General features: G+C 42.5%; 3 protein-coding genes across 3 annotated transcripts; all 3 read left to right on the forward strand.

Annotated features, from left to right (window-relative positions):
• The first annotated feature begins 86 nt into the window (after nt 1-86).
• Nucleotides 87-3,629, forward strand: LOC103969342 (SPX domain-containing protein 1). The gene is made up of 3 exons (XM_009382842.3): nt 87-578; nt 1,009-1,141; nt 2,970-3,629. Exons 1-3 carry the CDS (start codon nt 264-266, stop codon nt 3,404-3,406), a joined length of 885 nt encoding a protein of 294 aa, XP_009381117.2. The 5' UTR covers nt 87-263; the 3' UTR covers nt 3,407-3,629.
• Nucleotides 3,630-5,039: 1,410 nt separating this feature from the next.
• Nucleotides 5,040-10,537, forward strand: LOC135625921 (heme oxygenase 1, chloroplastic-like). Its single transcript, XM_065131070.1, has 4 exons — nt 5,040-5,614; nt 7,669-7,892; nt 10,027-10,134; nt 10,253-10,537. Exons 1-4 carry the CDS (start codon nt 5,173-5,175, stop codon nt 10,346-10,348), a joined length of 870 nt encoding a protein of 289 aa, XP_064987142.1. The 5' UTR covers nt 5,040-5,172; the 3' UTR covers nt 10,349-10,537.
• Nucleotides 10,538-13,108: 2,571 nt separating this feature from the next.
• LOC135625805 (cation/H(+) antiporter 15-like) lies at nt 13,109-14,722 on the forward strand. Its single transcript, XM_065130890.1, has 3 exons — nt 13,109-13,321; nt 13,392-14,498; nt 14,579-14,722. The coding sequence occupies exons 1-3, from the start codon at nt 13,109-13,111 to the stop codon at nt 14,720-14,722; spliced, it is 1,464 nt and encodes a 487-aa protein (XP_064986962.1).
• Nucleotides 14,723-15,413: the final 691 nt, after the last annotated feature.

Here is a 15,413-nt window from a genome sequence, read left to right on the forward strand (position 1 = left end):
CCGTCGTGGCGTCCTCCCCAATCCCGATATATTATTGAAAGCAACGCGAAAAGAAGGCATCGAAGTCGAGGGAATAAAACCCGAGATATGCTGTTCCTCCCTCGAATATTCCCTCTCTCCGTCCCCGGCATATTCCGATTCCCCCCTTCCCCTTCGCTCCTTCCTCCGCTATATCATTCCTTCGCCCCTCCTCCTCTTCTTACATTACTGCCTGTTTGTTTCCTACATTGGATTTCGATCGCAGAAAAGTTTGGTACTTGGAGATGAAATTCGGGAAGAGTCTTGGTAACCAGATCGAGGACGCGCTGCCGGAGTGGCGGGATAAGTTCCTCTCGTACAAGGACCTCAAGAAGCGCCTCAAGCTCATCTCCGGTGGCGGCGGAGAGAGGCTAGCCAAACGGCCCAAGGTGGCCGACGATGTGGGGCCTGGGGATCGCGATCCTTCCTCGGCGCCGGAAAGCGCGGCGATGCCGGTGATCGAGGAGGAGGATGATTTCATGAGGCTCCTTGAGGCCGAGCTCGACAAGTTCAATACCTTCTTCGTTGAGAAGGAGGAAGAGTACATCATACGCCAGAAGGTCTCCTCTCTCTTCCCTTTCTACATGTTTTGCCTTTTCCCTGGTTGCCAGCATGGGAAACGAATCTTTTGTCACGATAGAGGTGCGAAAACTCGATCTCGTCTCAAAGTTGGTGTGGGTGATCAGATCGATGGTTCTATTTGCTTGTTCTCATAATTCCATCAAACAGAGCTCAAAGGGAATCTTTCTGTCGATCGATCAACCGATTCAAATAGAAAAAGAATTCCATGAATTCCTAGAAAAATTTGATGAACAAACAATTATTGCAATGCAAGCTTTCTTCGAAGGAAAAGTAATTTTATTTATCGAATGAGAAAGCCTACTTAACTTGCTGTTTTTCATAATAAATTAAGAGTATTTCATTAGAAGTCGCTGCTGGGAATTGCGGTGCAGTTCGTTAAATCCTATCTTCATCAATGTCGGTTTGCAGGACCTGCAGGATCGAGTTGTGGAAGCCATCTCGAAGGATTCCAAGGAGGAGTTGATGAAAGTGAGAAAGGAAATTGTAGACCTCCATGGAGAGATTGTCCTCCTCGAGAACTACAGTGCCCTCAACTATACTGGTACATTGCCCAAATCCCATCCATGTCAAAGTATTTGTCATTTAGCTTGCTATAATTTTACTCTCTTCAACACTAAAACAACTCTTTTTAGACTCAATTTGATAGTTTTTATTGGAAATCCTCGCAAAACCTTGGATCATTTTTGTTTTATTTTTTTTCCATTAAACTTTGGCACTGGACATGGATAGAACAACTTCCATCTCTGTTGTGTGGAAACAATCTGCTTAGTGCCACTTATTGTACTTAGTCCAGTATGAATTATATATATATATTTTCACTTGCAAGTAAACAACCTATACTACATTTCAGATATACTAATAGGTGATAGTAAATTAATTGAATATTTATTTAAATAATTCGACTCATGTTACATTGTAACAGTGGCATTAATTTGTGTTGGATGGACGTCCATATTCTAGAATAAAACACTCAAGCCAACACCACATTGTTAACACAATAAGCCAACACATTTAGTCATTGGATTACTCTTGTTAACCCAATGTGGCGAAATCCATTAAAGCTAAAGAAACGGTAAATATTGTTCCCATCAGGTGGGTGAGTTAAAATATGTCATATTTATTTCATGTTGAATCTTAAACTTTAGAATGACTATCTCTGGATTGCCAAACTCAGGAGAGTAACTTTACTTTCAGATATCCAACTAGCCATTTCATGCTCTAAAACTGAATTTTGATAGATTCCTAACAGAAGATAGCTTTGGTTTTCCTTGTAATTTGCCATGGATATGGTAGAAACTAGTTGGGTAACTTGTGCTGCAAAAAATGCAGGAGTTTCCGAGTTAAGAATTATGCTGTACAAGTTTTTGCTTTGTTCAATTGGTTAAACGAAGTCAACTGCAGAGAGTTTGTAAAAGTTGTGTATCTCAGTATAGGCCATGGACTTTTGTAGTTCAAATTTGTCTTGTAATATCTTTTGCTGAATTTTAACTGGTTATACCATATGAGGTGCAGAAATTAAATAGGTAAAAGTTGTGTATCCCAATATTTTACGCCCTTTGAAATGTAACACATCACCCCATTATTGTAACTTGCTGAAGGGTTTTTGTCTATATATTCCGGCAGAACTCGATATATGCTACATGTAAGCCTCTTTGAAAATGCGTAATAGCATTTTATAATTTAGATATTAGGTTCTTATATATGTATCCTCTGGAATTGCATGCAAAATTGAACACATAGGTAATATGCAAGAAATATCCTATTTGTAATATATACATGGAAAAAGAAAACATTAATGCATGTTGAATTTTAAGTTGTCTCGTATGACTTGGTATATGACTTGCATTTGCACTTGAGTTTGGATGCATGAATATTTGACATAAATTGATATGGTCTCATTATGTTTCCATAACATACTTTCCTAAACACAAGGATTGCACTTCCAATTTGGTCGTTTTGTATCTATATTCTTAGGCACTTTTTTTTTTATGTTTGTGAGGTTTTATCATTTTCACGTATCCGTGTGAAGCTTCGTTATTATTTATTTACTCATGCTGAAAATTTTATATTTAATATCAAGCACAAATATTTTCCAGAGTTATACTGCTCAATTGCTTGCTGTTTGCACCATAGATATATCAATGATGCAAAAAATTCTGAAGCACCACAGCAGGAATCTAGAGTTATGACATTCTGTAGGAACAGCTAAACTTCTGTAGAACCGCTATAGGTCATTGCCGGTGACCTGTCCAAAATAGGATGATAAATTTAAAGAAATAGTATGAAATATTACAAAGAATAAAAAGTTATGTTAACAAACCCCAATTCTGCAAAAGGGTTAATTGTGTTTCTTTGTGTTGTACATGCAGGGCTAGCGAAAATACTGAAGAAGTATGACAAGAGAACAGGAGCACTTATTCGGCAGCCATTTATCCAAAAGGTGCTGCAGCAGCCCTTCTTCACCACTGATGTGTTATACAAACTTGTGAAGGAGTGTGAGGCCATGCTAGACCGACTCTTCCCCAAGATCGAAACATCGACATCCACGGAAGACTGTGACGGGCAGAACAGAGAGCAGAAGCCGGCAAAACCGAGATCCTCATTGGTTGGAGGAGTTCCAGAGTCGGAGGAGATTGAATACATGGAGAGCTTGTACATGAAGAGTACCATTGCGGCCTTGCGGGCCATGAAAGAGATCAGGGGTGGAAGTTCCACCGTGAGCTTTTTCTCATTGCCTCCCTTGAAGAGCAATGGATTGGAAGAAAGGTGGAACAATGTTCCTGTATTAGAACAAGCAGCCAAGTGATCATAAAAGAAAGTGAATCTTTGAGTTCGCTTTGAGAAGGTTATCCATCTCCATTCTCAAGTCCTCCCTCCCCCTCCCCCTCCCCCTCCCCCTTTTTTGTATCCTATAAGCTTACCTACATTAGTTTTTAGAATCCATACATGTAATAGTTGTATTATGTGTAAATTTGAACATGCAGAGGTTGAATCAGAGGAATTCAGCTTGACTGGTTACCATGTTACAAGTTTATGATCTCTGCTCTGTATGTATTTCCATAACCATGAAATGCTGTTTCAACCTTTTTTTGAGCCATAAATCCATTCCCGACTCATTTGCTTAAAACCTTTCGAGTTGCCAGCATGAACAGGACCTACTGACAGAAGGGTATGGTCCATGAATAGTTTATTTATCTTTCTTAAAGTTCAATCATATTGAATCGAACCATTATTATTATTAGTTGACAAATCTGTACGATAGATCAGTGGATCCTGACATCAAGATCACTTTATAAATCGTATAACACTTACACTAGACCATGTACGCTATCTGATGTATCACCATTCATAAATAGTATAATAATTATATATATCTCCGTAATGTAACATTTTCTTGGAGACAATCTGACGTTGCAGAAGGATTAAAATAATGGAGCGACAGCTCACAAGGAATTCGAACAGCTACTTAAACATTTTCTTAGAGACAATCTGAAGTTGCACAAGGATTAAAATACTGGAGCGACATACAGCTCTAATATTCTAAGGGTTTTATTTGGTAGTTATCCAATAACTATTTATGTTTTTTCCAGACATGAAAAAAAAAAAGCCATGTTGATCAAGTTTTTAGATCAATCAGGTGTTTTTTTTTTGGGGGGGTTCGGTTCAGTGATACTTATGAATGAGGTGGATAATTATATGTCAAATCAATGTCATCATCGGATCACTTTTATCATCCTAAATATGGTCAACATAAATAATTCTTGAAAACAAAAAGGTAAAGTGAAGAAGGGTTTCTCCTTTGGTTGGCATTCTGAAAGAATTCTCTTCTGTGAAGGCAAAGGGGCCCACCGCTCGTTCGTCACTCGTGCAATAAAAGGTCTGGTACCGCGGTGGGTACAGTTTAACCAGCAAGGGTAAGGGCGATGCTGGGATTCTCCAAATGGGCCCCACATATTAAACGTCCTTGTCCAATAAAACGTCAGGCGTATATTCAGGTAAACTATTGGGTCGATATTTTCTCCTTGTTGATAAGGGGGACACGAGATTCCATTCCCTGATGGTGTTAACCCGTCCCTTCCATCAAACCAAAACGTGGGTCCCTACCATTCCCCTACTCAGCGCGGTCACTCCGTTGTGATTGAAATGACATTAAAGTGGGCCCAATGTTGACTCGCCATTCCCAACCAGGTAGGAAATCCGGGTAAGCCCAGAGCCTCCCGTGTTCTCCAACAGAAAAATAAAAGTTACACGTGGGAAGCCACCCGTTTTCTGATTGACTGGACCGGTGGAGCCCACGCGTGCGAGTATAGAAACTATTGCTCCCGTGATACGGGCGATCCCTCTCGACCGGTCTCCATTCCCACGTTCCAAATAAAGTATATATATATATATATATATATAAAGTAATTAATTAAGACAAGTGTGAAACACGAAGGCGGTGAGACGGAGAGTTGTGTCGCCCCGATTCGCTTGCTCATAAATTCTTCTTCCCACCGCCTGTCTCCCTCCCTCCATCGCTTTCTTTGCCACTCGAGAAACCGTTCCGTCTTCGAGAAGCAGCGGTAGAAGAAGATGGCGTCGTCTGCGCTGCCCATCTCTCAATCACCGCGATCCTTCGTCTCAGCCCGTCATCGCGCTGCCTCTCGTCCTTCCCTTCCCGTCGTCTACGCCTCCTCCCTTGGCGGCCAACTTCACTGCCTCCGCCTCGGTACCCGGAGGAGTTCCCGCATTGGTCTGCCTCTCCGGCGTGTGGTCGTCTACGCCACCACCACCGATGTTCACAAGAAGCGGCAGGCGCCTGGGGCACGGGACCGAGGGTTCGTGGACGAAATGAGGGCCGTCGCGATGAGTCTGCACACTAGGGATCAGGCCAAGGAGGGGGAGAAGGAGGCCGACGCGCCGCCCGTCGCCAAGTGGGAACCCTCCATCGAGCGCTATCTCCGGTTCTTGGTAGACAGCAAGCTCGTCTATGATACCCTCGAGACCATCGTGCAGGAGGCCGCCTACCCTTGCTGTAAGTCCCCTTCCAATATTCGATGAACCTGTCAGATAACATAGGTTGTCGTTCTTTTCTTGGTTTTTTGGAATGATCGAGTAGTTTATGATTAGTAATTCTTCTTGTAAGAGAAATGGAGAGAAGAATCTTTGAACATTGTTATTCACCCTAGTACGTGTTGGTTGTTCAATGCAGCTACCCAATAGGGATTCACAGGCTTATCAAGTGTCCGTCGTTGTTGATCCGTGGTTCTGAATAAGAAAGGGAGACTCCACTTGAATATTAATTAAATAAACACTATGTGGAATTAATTCATCATAAAATAATTCAATATTGTATGGACTATTCTGTCAAAATGTTTGAACACTTTGCGGACTTAGTGGCTTCTTGTGTGTTTGGACTTTGGGATGCGCCTAGGGAGACCTATGCATGATTTGGTCAGATGTGGAGATTCAATAAAGATTAATGGTTTTTTTATGAGTAGACTTGGGAGGCTAATTACATATTACCCCTTGTAGTTAAACCTTTCTAACATCCTGCTCGCTAGACGTAAAAAAATTATATTTGAATCATATAATTATGAAAGTGAAACATCTAACTCTGTTGATCCTAATGTCATTGGTTTTACCGACGGAAGCACAAAAAAGATAGACAAAGAGGTAATTTCAATATCTTAGTTATGTTTTCGATGGTGATAGACGACGACACTATTGGCGGCCGCGCGTGGCTATTGCGGATGTGGAGAGCGATGAGTGGTGACGTCACTCTACAACTACATCGATGCAGATGCAGATGCAGAGCGATGAAAGAGCGGCTCGACATTTGTTAGATATGGGTATAATACTGGAGACAGTCTAAAGTTACAAGATTTGCTTTAGGGTACCAAATATTAAAAACATGGATGCAAAGGGGTTGTTGAAACACAGTTTTCGTATATAATGATTTTCAAGGTTTATCCATTAGCTGCTAGCCCCTGTCTTTGTTTCATCGTTCTAATTATGATGTGCTACCAAGTCCAACATTTTCTAATAATGACTCGTTTGAAAATCAGATCATTTAAAAGAATTGCTAGCTTATACTAAATTGTGTACCTAGGACTGGTTTGCATTAGATTTTTTTGTTTCCCATTAGATTAGTATGTTATCATTTTTTTTCTCTTTCCCAGTTGTGGCAATGAGGCCGGAAAATTTTGTTGTATCCTGGTTTATGTGTTACTTTGAATCAGCAAGATGATAAATAGGCAAAACTGACTTTCTCAAAAGGTTAAAAGATTCTTTCTAACATCATATTGATTGTTTAAGAAATATATGTTCTAAAAAACGAAATATATGTTCTTCTTTGTCATATCAGGGCAACTTGCCTTTTTTGTTGGCTTAGAATGATGAGAAGTCGGACCATTTAATGATTCACAGATATCAATTTATTTTTTATATCAATATTCCAAATGGTTTTAATATTATATCAAATAACAAGTTAAATTAAAGATACATCTTTTGTTCCTCAGAGTTGCTTTTGGAAAGAAAAAGAACAGATGAATGCACTTCACTAAATACTTGAACAGTGATAATCACGAAATGTGCTTGATGTGGTAAACATTGATGAGAGAAATGGTAATTTATTGGAGTAAGTAGTAAATAGCAAGTACTTTCTGTTGAATATGCAGGGTATGTGTTGGCAAGCTATGCATCTGCTGTCAACTGAAGTAAATTATTGTGTCACTTGAGTAACAAATGTGGTGAAGCATGAGCAAATCTATATGGAACTAAATGTGTGAGTATATTATAATGTGTGAAAACAATATCAAACTGCATGTCAACATTGACGCCTCTCTGGGATTACCCTTTCTGTAGGGAGGAACTGGTAACGTAACCATTAGACCTGTTTCGTTTATTTTCTAGTTTAATGCTTGCTCGAGGCCATATAGTCTTACATAGAGACAACTGCTTTTTGAATCATTGTGATGGAATGACTTGGGTGCTTGGTTAAGATTATAAAAGTCAGCGAGTGACTGAAATTGAGCTGATAATGCAATTGGAATTTAGTCTGGCATTATATTTAGTCATTTGTTGCAGATGCTGAGTTAAGGAATACTGGCTTGGAAAGGTCTGAGAAGTTAGTAAAAGATTTAGAATGGTTCAGGGATCAGGGACATACCATTCCTGAACCCTCTTCTCCTGGTGTTTCTTATGCTAGTTATCTGGAAGAGCTCTCAAAAAAAGATCCTCAAGCTTTCATCTGCCACGTCTACAATATATATTTTGGCCATACTGCTGGTGGTCGAATGATTGGTAGCAAGGTACAGTGTCAAAGCAATATATATAATTTTCCATTAATGAACTTTTGTTATTCCTTTTAATATCTATTCGAAACTACCGTCCTTTCTAGTACAATAATATTTTTCGGTCTAGATGTCTCTTTTATTAGCATTGTTGGACTAAGACTAATTTTATTTTGGAATTGTACCTGTTTTTTAAGATGATTCTTATGGGAGAGAACTGCATTTGTTTTTGCTCACAATATCACATTGTTATTAAGCTGAATATATTGTCTATTTACCTTGTGGACATCAAATGCTTAAGCTATTTCAGCATGATGATGTTATGAATCATTTTAGTTTGTAACAAACTGTCTACTTTGAAAACAGATTAGCAGTGAAGTATATTAAACTTATGTTACAGACGTATTAACTTGAGTGACTAAAGTAGCTTTTTTCTTTTCCTTGTGTGGGGATTGGAACATTCTATAGGGTAATGAGAATGCAAGAACCTTGTGCTAGAGATCGGATAAAAGTCACTATATATAAATTGGGAAACTAGATGCATGGTTAGATCGGTGTTTTGAAAAGGCGCTCGGGTGAGGCGAGGCCCGAGCGCCTCGCATAGTGGTCGGGCGATGTGCTTCAGTGAAGCGTCGCCTGGGCGCACGTCTGAGCCCAAGCATTGGGCACCTCGAGCGAGCGCTCGATTAAAAGCGATCAATCGAACTAGATTGTCAACTTTGGTTCGATTGAACAGTAACTTGGTTCGATCGAATCAACTAACCATAGTAAACACTAAAAGAAACCACCCCCCCTCGATTGACTAACGGTAAATCCTAATTACTCTCATTGCCTCGATCCACCTCTAGTCGTCGCTTCCATGCACAGCTCCCTCTGTCACCGACGGAAAGGTCAAACGCTTCCTTTGTCGCTGACAGATAGGTCTGAAGCTCCCGTTGCTACAGCTTTCATGTGCAGTTCCCTCTGCCGCCACTACCTTCATGTGCAACTCCTTTCGTCGTCGAGGGACAGGACCGCAGCTTCCTCTGCTATCGATGGACACATCAGAAGCTTCTGTTGCCATCGACATTATTGTCCGTAGCTTCCTATTTAGAACTATCAATCCTTATTTAGCACTATTAATCATATTTATCAATTGTATTATATATTTTTTTATATTTTAATATTCTAGAGTATCTCATTTCGCTCGATCGAGTGCCCAACGCCTCGGGCGTTTTGGGACCTTGGCGCCTAGCGGTTTTAAAAACACTGTTTAGATCCAAATTATATGCTTAGTGGGATTTATTATAGATTTTGCATTATTTCTAAAATGGTCAGAGCAGATACAAATGCCAAACTAAATCAGTTTACCTTTACGTAGAGCAAACTTATGGCAGGATAATTAGTAGAATTCATTAAAACCTTACGTGAGACACAAAGCCTTTTTTGTGCCCATATGAGTTATCTGGCTTTTCTGTCCTACATAGTTGTGATGTTAGAGCCTAAATCAGGGTTCAGCATGCTAGGGTTTATGTAAGACTATTAATACCTCCTGGTTTTTTAGTTGTATAATTTGAATGTAATTAAATATATTTAACACTTAATTTGCTCTCTTGGTTGGACAAGACATCTGGGATGACTTTATTGTAGAGACCGAGTTTAGTTACTTAAGAGAATCTTGGAAAACTAGATTTTATTGCTTTATCCATTTGGTTACGAGGAACTTACTATTAGTGGCACTTTATCATGAATAATAGTATGCTACAGTAACTTTTTTTTTTTTTTCTTTATTGGGTCATGGATGAACTTAAATAGTTTTGGAAATTATATATGGTCATTGGTTTTGAGTTTTTGTTGGTGGACTAGGGTACCTCGGTTCTACAATACTCTTCTTTTCCTTCCAGGAACTATGTTCCCTGTTTTGATTTTTTTTTTTTCCTTGGCTACATTGGGTTATTCAATTTGTCCTATTTGTTTATTTTACTGTTTCTTGTTCTTTAAGTTGAATTCTTTATAGAGCTGACAAAATAGATGCATTTCTACAGAAGCTTTATTTTGTGCATTATTATCGCTCAGATATTGTACTATTACAATATCTGTTCAGTTACAAGTTCCTATATATTTTTTTTAATTATGTTTCAAGAAATGGTTTACATGTCTGTTCCTCTCCTAGGTAGCTGAGAAAATCTTAGACAACAAAGAACTGGAATTCTATAAGTGGGATGGTGATCTCTCCCAAGTGTTGCAGAATGTGCGAGATAAGCTGAACAGAGTTACTTGCGTAAGACGATGAGACATGCATATATGTATCTTGGACGTCTGTCCGTTGATTGCTTCCTTTCCTAGTTGGTATAAGAACGTTCACATGGGGTTGAGATGTTTGTTTATGTGTTTTGCAGAGCTGGTCTAGAGAAGAGAAGGATCATTGCTTAGAGGAGACTAGGAAGTCATTCCAGTATTCAGGAGACATAATTAGTCTCATTTATTCCTCCTAGATGGGGTGATGATAAGCTGTAAAATAACAACCCCTTCTGCTCAGCTGGTTCACTGGGGGAAAAAACTCCGTCAGCATGTTTTGTTCCCTACTTACGTTGCAGACAATAATCTCCATTCTCAAGGCAACTGTTTCTTGATGCGGAGTAGAGACTATTGATATTTACAAAAGTTCCTTGTGGTATTTATTCTGTGATGAATGCAAAATCCATGGCTGGCTGGTGGGTTCGGTTATCTTCCATCTTTCATCCCTTCTAACCCAGGTTTGCTCTCTCAAGTTAATTGTTTTATGAGCTCTGATCCTGGTAGCGTATCTATTCTTGGATGATCCCTTCTGTTCAGACATTAATAGACATGACATCATTAATAGACATAGAGTCAAGTCTTTGTTAACTTTTAAAAAGTTAAAAATTCGTTCTTGGGGAAAAAAAAGGGTGAAAATTTATGAATGAATACATTTTTACGAGTTACATAAAACCTAATGAGAATCAATAAATTCTGAATGCCACATAAGCGTAGGTATGAGATGAATTGTTTCCAAATTAGAGTATGAAATTATATACGATTCGGCTCACTCCAAAGTAAGGTAGTGCCAAATTGAAAAGGACCATATTGGGTCTTAAAGGAAGTCTGATCAGATTTGGGTGGTGGGTCAAACATCTCGTCTTTCGATCATCGCTTCCTCGATCGACCTCTAAAGCTTTTATGCTTAAACTCGAAACATCGAGATCGAGTCTCTCTCTACTTCGATCTTATAGTCCAACTCATCGACCCGAACCTAGTGTCAGTGTCGGGACAAGCTATCTCAATAGCGGTCTCTCGACTATCATAAGCTCCTATCCCTACCTTCCTTTTGACTCTTCACCATTCTCCATTCTCCTCTTGTTCTAGGCCTCATCCCTTTTAGAACTATGTCAATTCTTGTTAATAATATTATAATAGTTAATTCTTTTTAATAATAATTTATACGTTAAGTTTATTACTAAATTTATCGCATTTGGAATTTCGTTGTTTCTAATTATGATGTGTTATTTTCCTTATCAGATTTGGGTAAGACTTTCTTGATGCTTAAAAGAATGTAATTCGATTATTTAATGATAATATTTTAATTATGAAATGATATCAAATGGCATCGGCCGATTAAATCAAATCGTATCCAAGCATGAAACCATATATAGTTGGGCAATTACCTTTCTCACGGAAGGATGATTAAACTAAATACCTCAGACTAATATTTTGCACAGTGTACTTTGACAGAATAAATGAGAAATGTCTGACCAACTTTTATATTAAAAATGGAAAAAGGCAGTTGATGTAGCTACAAACAAACAAATAGTGATGCAAACAAAATAGGAGGACGGAAAGATGATGACAGCAGTTGAGATCAAATCACAGACGACTCCGAACAAACAAGAGGAAAAATTGACGGACATGGAATAGATGACTCACGATCCGCACATCGGTGTCGTCGAGCAAACGGCCGGGATGGAGGAGCCCATGGCGAGGATGAGCTCGATCCGCTGGGGGGAGGTGGAAGAAGAGGAGCCGGGGAGAGCCACCTCGATCGTCGACAGGAGCTCGTAAGGCGAGACCATCGCTTCCTTCTTCTGGAGTTCCGTCGTCGAAAACCCTCACAAGAAAGAGGGGCAGGAAGAGGAGTAGGAGGAAACACTTCTTGGGAGCGAGGCGGTCGAAGGGGGCGATTTGAAACCCATGGACTCGACACGCATGGCGTGCATGCGCTCGATCCGCTGGGTCGAGGTGGAAGAAGAGGGGGCGGGGTGAGCCGCCTTGATCGGCGATGGCAGCTCGTGCGGAAACACCACCTATTCCTTCTTCTCGGGTTCCTTCGGAAACCCTCACAAGTAAGAGGGGCAGGAGGAGGAGGAGGAGGAACAGGAGGAAACTCTTCTTTGATTCTTGAAGGGCGAGGCGGTCGAAGGGAGCGATTCGAAACTCAGGGACCCGACGGCCGGGATGGGTGAGCCCATGGAGTGCATGACCTGTAACAAGAAAAAGGGGCCGGGGAGAGCCGCCTCGATGGTCGACGGGATCTCGTGCGGAGAGACCACCGCTTCCTTCCTTGTAGTAACGAGAAAAGAGGGGGAGCAGGAGGCGGAGGAAACCGTTACTGGCTTCTCCTGATTTGAACCGAGCCGTGGTACTGGGCGACCGCCTTTAAAAAGCTGGCCGAGTTGTGTTTCAAGAAACAGAACTCGACCAGCTTTTTCCAAGAGTCCACAAAAAATGATTTCCCAAAAGCAATAGCGTTTTCTTCCCTGTTTCCCATTCTCTATTGAGAGGATATTTCCACGGTGGACGCCGACGAGAGTTGTCGAATACATAATTTAGTATATTGGAAATCCGAGGGAGAAGTAAATATCTGATAACATATGGAAGAAATATTATTAGATTAACAGCTAATTAAGTTCCTCTCTACCATCCATTGTGGGAGCTTAGCTTGCGTGTGTGCCACAAGCAAGGCAATAAGAAAAGTTCTTCCTCGGAGAAGACCATCCGTCACTTGCCCATCACCCAGATAGATGCCTTATTCCTGTCAGTCTCGTTATGGTACGTGGATGTGAGCCACACAAACTGTTGTTCCCCATCACCCATGGCCTCGTTGAGCATCCTTGCCTGTCTCCTCAGCTGGCTCTTTGCCTCCTCAGTTCTGCTGGTTATATAAGGTCAGCCTCTCTTCGGGGGTGGAGGAGGCGACGGAGAAGGTACGGGACGAGGGCGCAGGAATAAGCAGCGTTTCCATGGCCGGCAATGGCGCCTTCCACGCTGCAGTCTGTAACGCGCCGGCCAACGATAACCCGTTCTCCGATGGCGGTGTCTTCTACGGTGATGACCCCTTCGGACACGTCATGCCTCTCTTCATGTTGCACATCGTCGTCATCGTCTTCACCTCTCGTGCCGTCTACTTCCTTCTCCGCCCTCTCAAGCAGCCTCGTCTCGTCTGCGACATCATCGTAATGCTATTCTCTAATTCTTTTCTGTCTGTTTGTTCGTGCGTATTTGACTTATGTCGTTGTTACGTAGAGCGGCGTCCTTTTGGGACCGACCCTGCCGAGCCTCCTTTCTCGGCTTCTTAGCTTCTTCCACCATGTGTTCGACGTGGAAGGGGCGCCGGATTACAGCCACATAAAACAGCGGTACATGGACGCTATGTTTCGGACGGACAATGTATCCTTGATGCGTTCTGTGGCCTCCTACGGATTCATGCTTCAGCTCTTCTTGATCTCCGTCAAGACAGACCCCAGCAACATTTGGCGGTGCGGGAAGAAGGCCTTCGCCATCGGCGTCTCGTGCATGGTCATGCCCTTCGCCGTCCTCAACTTGCTTTCCTGGTTCTTCGAGGTCCGATACGTTCCTGACGACGGTGGCCGAACCGTCGCCGCTGTGGCAGGCGTCGGGGACCCGAACGCCTTCGTCACCATCGCTTCGTTGGTGAGCGACACCATGTTCCCCGTGGTCGCGGAGATCCTCGCGGAGCTCCGGCTGCTCAACACCGAACTCGGCCGCCTCGCTTTGTCGGTGTCCATGATCATCGATTACGGGTGGTCTTTGACCATCACGATCGCCAACGTGGTGATGCGAACCATGTACGACCAGGCGCCACCATTGGTGTACTCGGCGCTGGGCATCGTCGCCATGATCGTCTTCCTCCTGTTTGTGTTCCGGCCGTGGGTGCGATGGATCGTGCGGCGGACCCCGAAGGACGGCCGCATCGCGGAGGGGCAAGTCCTGATGGTCCTGATGGTTGTAATGGCCATGGGTGCCGTCAGTGAGACCTTCGGAGCGAGGGTCACGGACGGGCCGATCATCATGGGGCTCCTCGTGCCCACTGCGTCCCCGCTCGCGGTGGCCATCGCCGAGAAGGTGGAAGTGATCGCCACGGGGCTGATGCTGCCGCTGGCGTTCTTGAATGCAGGGATGCTGACAGACTTCTCCACGGTCGAACACCCCAAGGTGTTCCTGGGCCTACAGCTGTTCATGTTGGCGGGGTACGTGATCAAGTTCTTCGCGGCCATGGCGCCCGCCGTCTACTACAACATGCCAGTTAGGAAGGCTGCTCTGTTGGGGCTGATGCTGAACTTTACCGGCCTAATGCAACTTCTAATCTACGTCGACTCCTTGTATTCACAGGTACCAAACACTTGCCAATCAAAATTAGCAGATAAGGTGAGAGACATTGAGCTAATCTTAGTCTCCTCCTAATCCTACAGATGATTCAGCCAGAGGCATACGCGGCTATCATCGTCATCATAGTTGCTGTCACGGCCATATGTTCATATCTGGTGGCCAAACTCTACGATCCCCTGAAATCGAACAAAAAGGTGGCATATCGGAAATTGAAGCATCTCGACTAGGCCGCCGATTCCCTCCTTGCTGTTACAATGAGATTCTAAATGATTCCTGATATTGTATCTGCAGATTCATAGAGTAGCTATATACTTACGCGTGTTAAGACTGGGAAATATATTGTACGATTTTTGGATAATAGATTTGAATTATTCACTCCAATGTCATGCATGCAAGTTTATATATATATATATATAGTAGAATTAAATTGAAGTTGGCGCTAATTTTATTATATAATCGCTGGCACGTCACACCCCGAAACAATCTCGGGTGGGGCCCCGTCTCTGCTCGCGTGCACGTGATTGGATGCGGATAAAACGTGGTCCCCACATAACTGGTTATGTTGGGTTCCGTCGTTTTCTTTAATGACAAGGAGGGTATGATATCGTGTAGCGGCCGATGGGTGGAAAAGTGACCGTGATCTTTATGGCCGCCTCCGTTATTTTCACTCACCTTCTTGCTATGGAGACCTCCCAATTCCTGAACGACCGCTAGGACGGTAAGCGCACCTTCTCGTCGTGCCTTGATTACTCATGACTTAACTCACGAGAGAATGAGCTGGAGCATGTCGGTAGCCATACCACCCGGTCCTGCTTGACATCGGTCACGTCCATGGCTCGCGTCCCACGCCGTCTGTCACGTCCCCACATACGACCAGTTCTCGTGTCACCAACCCCAAAGACAAGTGACATCTATTAG

The sequence above is a fragment of the Musa acuminata genome, chromosome BXJ2-10, assembly GCF_036884655.1.
Source record: "Musa acuminata AAA Group cultivar baxijiao chromosome BXJ2-10, Cavendish_Baxijiao_AAA, whole genome shotgun sequence".
NCBI lineage: Eukaryota > Viridiplantae > Streptophyta > Magnoliopsida > Zingiberales > Musaceae > Musa > Musa acuminata.

What these genes read in the sequence shown, in the direction of transcription:
- LOC103969342 (XM_009382842.3), top strand. Translation starts at nt 264, where the DNA reads ATGAAATTCGGGAAGAGTCTTGGTAACCAGATCGAGGACGCGCTGCCG. An exon ending in AGTACATCATACGCCAGAAG is followed by an intron (nt 579 to 1,008) that starts GTCTCCTCTCTC and finishes GTCGGTTTGCAG; the next exon opens with GACCTGCAGGATCGAGTTGT. An exon ending in CAGTGCCCTCAACTATACTG is followed by an intron (nt 1,142 to 2,969) that starts GTACATTGCCCA and finishes TTGTACATGCAG; the next exon opens with GGCTAGCGAAAATACTGAAG.
- LOC135625921 (XM_065131070.1), top strand. Translation starts at nt 5,173, where the DNA reads ATGGCGTCGTCTGCGCTGCCCATCTCTCAATCACCGCGATCCTTCGTC. An exon ending in GTCGAATGATTGGTAGCAAG is followed by an intron (nt 7,893 to 10,026) that starts GTACAGTGTCAA and finishes TTCCTCTCCTAG; the next exon opens with GTAGCTGAGAAAATCTTAGA. An exon ending in AGCTGAACAGAGTTACTTGC is followed by an intron (nt 10,135 to 10,252) that starts GTAAGACGATGA and finishes TGTGTTTTGCAG; the next exon opens with AGCTGGTCTAGAGAAGAGAA.
- LOC135625805 (XM_065130890.1), top strand. Translation starts at nt 13,109, where the DNA reads ATGGCCGGCAATGGCGCCTTCCACGCTGCAGTCTGTAACGCGCCGGCC. An exon ending in GTCTCGTCTGCGACATCATC is followed by an intron (nt 13,322 to 13,391) that starts GTAATGCTATTC and finishes GTTGTTACGTAG; the next exon opens with AGCGGCGTCCTTTTGGGACC. An exon ending in TCGACTCCTTGTATTCACAG is followed by an intron (nt 14,499 to 14,578) that starts GTACCAAACACT and finishes CTAATCCTACAG; the next exon opens with ATGATTCAGCCAGAGGCATA.